The 1,645-nt window shown below is 41.6% G+C and overlaps 1 protein-coding gene across 1 annotated transcript in view; it reads right to left on the bottom strand.

The window, feature by feature from the left end:
- T265_15793 (hypothetical protein) overlaps nucleotides 1-1,249 on the bottom strand; it is a gene marked incomplete at both ends in the record, with an annotated part of 8,650 nt that extends 7,401 nt beyond the window's left edge. The window contains one exon of the mRNA XM_009179146.1: nucleotides 1,172-1,249. Coding sequence (XP_009177410.1) covers nucleotides 1,172-1,247 — 76 coding nt within the window. The remainder of the gene's footprint in view (nucleotides 1-1,171) is intronic.
- Nucleotides 1,250-1,645: the final 396 nt, after the last annotated feature.

Genomic DNA, 1,645 nt, shown 5'->3' with positions numbered 1-1,645 from the left:
CCTATCTCACTGCGTGCTGCCTCTGACAATGAGAAGGCTTCTGAAACAGCCTTTGGTGAACTGCGTTGGTTGACTGCTAGGTAAACCGGAATTCCCGCCACATGTGCCATGCAAATTGCGTCCACATGCGCAAATATCATGTGCCATGTACGTCTACAATGCACGCCACACCAAACTTCATCTATTAACTCATTCAAGGTTCAACAGAATTAAGCGCAGCTGCTGTTACTCGCTGTATTAGAATTTATGGCATACGTCAGCCAGTCATTGACTAGCTGAGCAATAAAAATTCTTATTGGTTCGGGACACGCCGTCTGGTAAAACGTACGGCGTTACCAGTCGAATAAATTTCAGCCCACCTTAGTCGGCGAAAATTTATTTACTTGCATTCTACATGTTGTGTATGATCTCATGCACCATAAGTTATGCGACGAAGTCATAGTTTGTCACACCGGAATGCTGGAATCATTATCTGCGCCACCGAAGTATAGATATCAGTGCATTATGCGTAAAGTCTAACTCATCTCGGAAAACATCACAGGGATTCCAAATAATGGCGCCCTCCGCAAGATTATAACGGTGGTTCCACTTCATCCATCAGAGTCCGAAAAATTTATCAGTTATGGACAATACAAACCACACATAACGTGAATTCTTTGAAAACGCACTACATGTACGGAACCGATATTCACAGATGTGAACAATGAGCTTACAACAGATGAAACCAACATTTCATCCTGATTGGTTTTTCATGCCCAAATTTCCCTAAAATTTTCTATGTTGTTGATTGAGCGGATGAACGCGCTAGCTTGATGGTGGACGGACCTATGTTGGTTGCACAATTTACAATAGGACTTACACGTCGAGGTTAATTGAGAGTAGTATGAGTAAATAAGAGCTCTATCGATGTGGCATATTTAAAATTTTTTGGCGACATTGACGATGTTACGGATAGAACAAACTAAATTGCACGAGAGAAATTTCAGAGGTCGGATACGGAACGATGACGAAATTTCCAAAAGCATCGAAAAATATAAGTAAAAGCGAGTAAGTCAATTACAAACAAGTGTTTAGAAAGCGCTTATTTCATGAATGCAAAGGGTAAAATAAGGAAAAACCAGTATCTCAAATTTATCTTTCTCACCAGGTTATCAAACGGACGGGTACTAACCATAGTCTACAGAAAAACGAATCACGCGAATCAGACTAATCGCTGGCGGAACGGCAATTCTGCATGCGAATTTGTACACTGCAACAGTAAAGGATCCAAGAATGAGGAAGAAATACTTCCATTCAATCTTTCAGAAACAGATCACCGCAACAGTAAAGGATCCAAGAATGAGGAAGAAATACTTCCATTCAATCTTTCCCGGAGAAACAGATACTCCGGTTGAAATTCGCGACAGCTCAGAGAGCCTTACTAAGCTAACAAAAGACCGCGAAGCAGTTTAACCGCATCACACCTCGAATTATTACGAACAAACCTGAAACGACTGCCAGTTTCTCACCGGCATATTATTACGCTGGTATCCGAAGCATGAGGACAGAACTGCATAAATCTTCCTGTCGGTGGATTTTTCAAGGATGTTCCAGCTGGAAATCCCTAAGGTAAGGTGGACGGAAAATGCACTGTCTTCTTGAAAGT

The sequence above is a fragment of the Opisthorchis viverrini genome, assembly GCF_000715545.1.
Source record: "Opisthorchis viverrini unplaced genomic scaffold scaffold4866, whole genome shotgun sequence".
NCBI classification, from domain to species: Eukaryota; Metazoa; Platyhelminthes; class Trematoda; order Opisthorchiida; family Opisthorchiidae; genus Opisthorchis; species Opisthorchis viverrini.
Note: the sequence above shows the minus strand (reverse complement) of the source record. Positions and strands in the feature narration are given on the sequence as shown.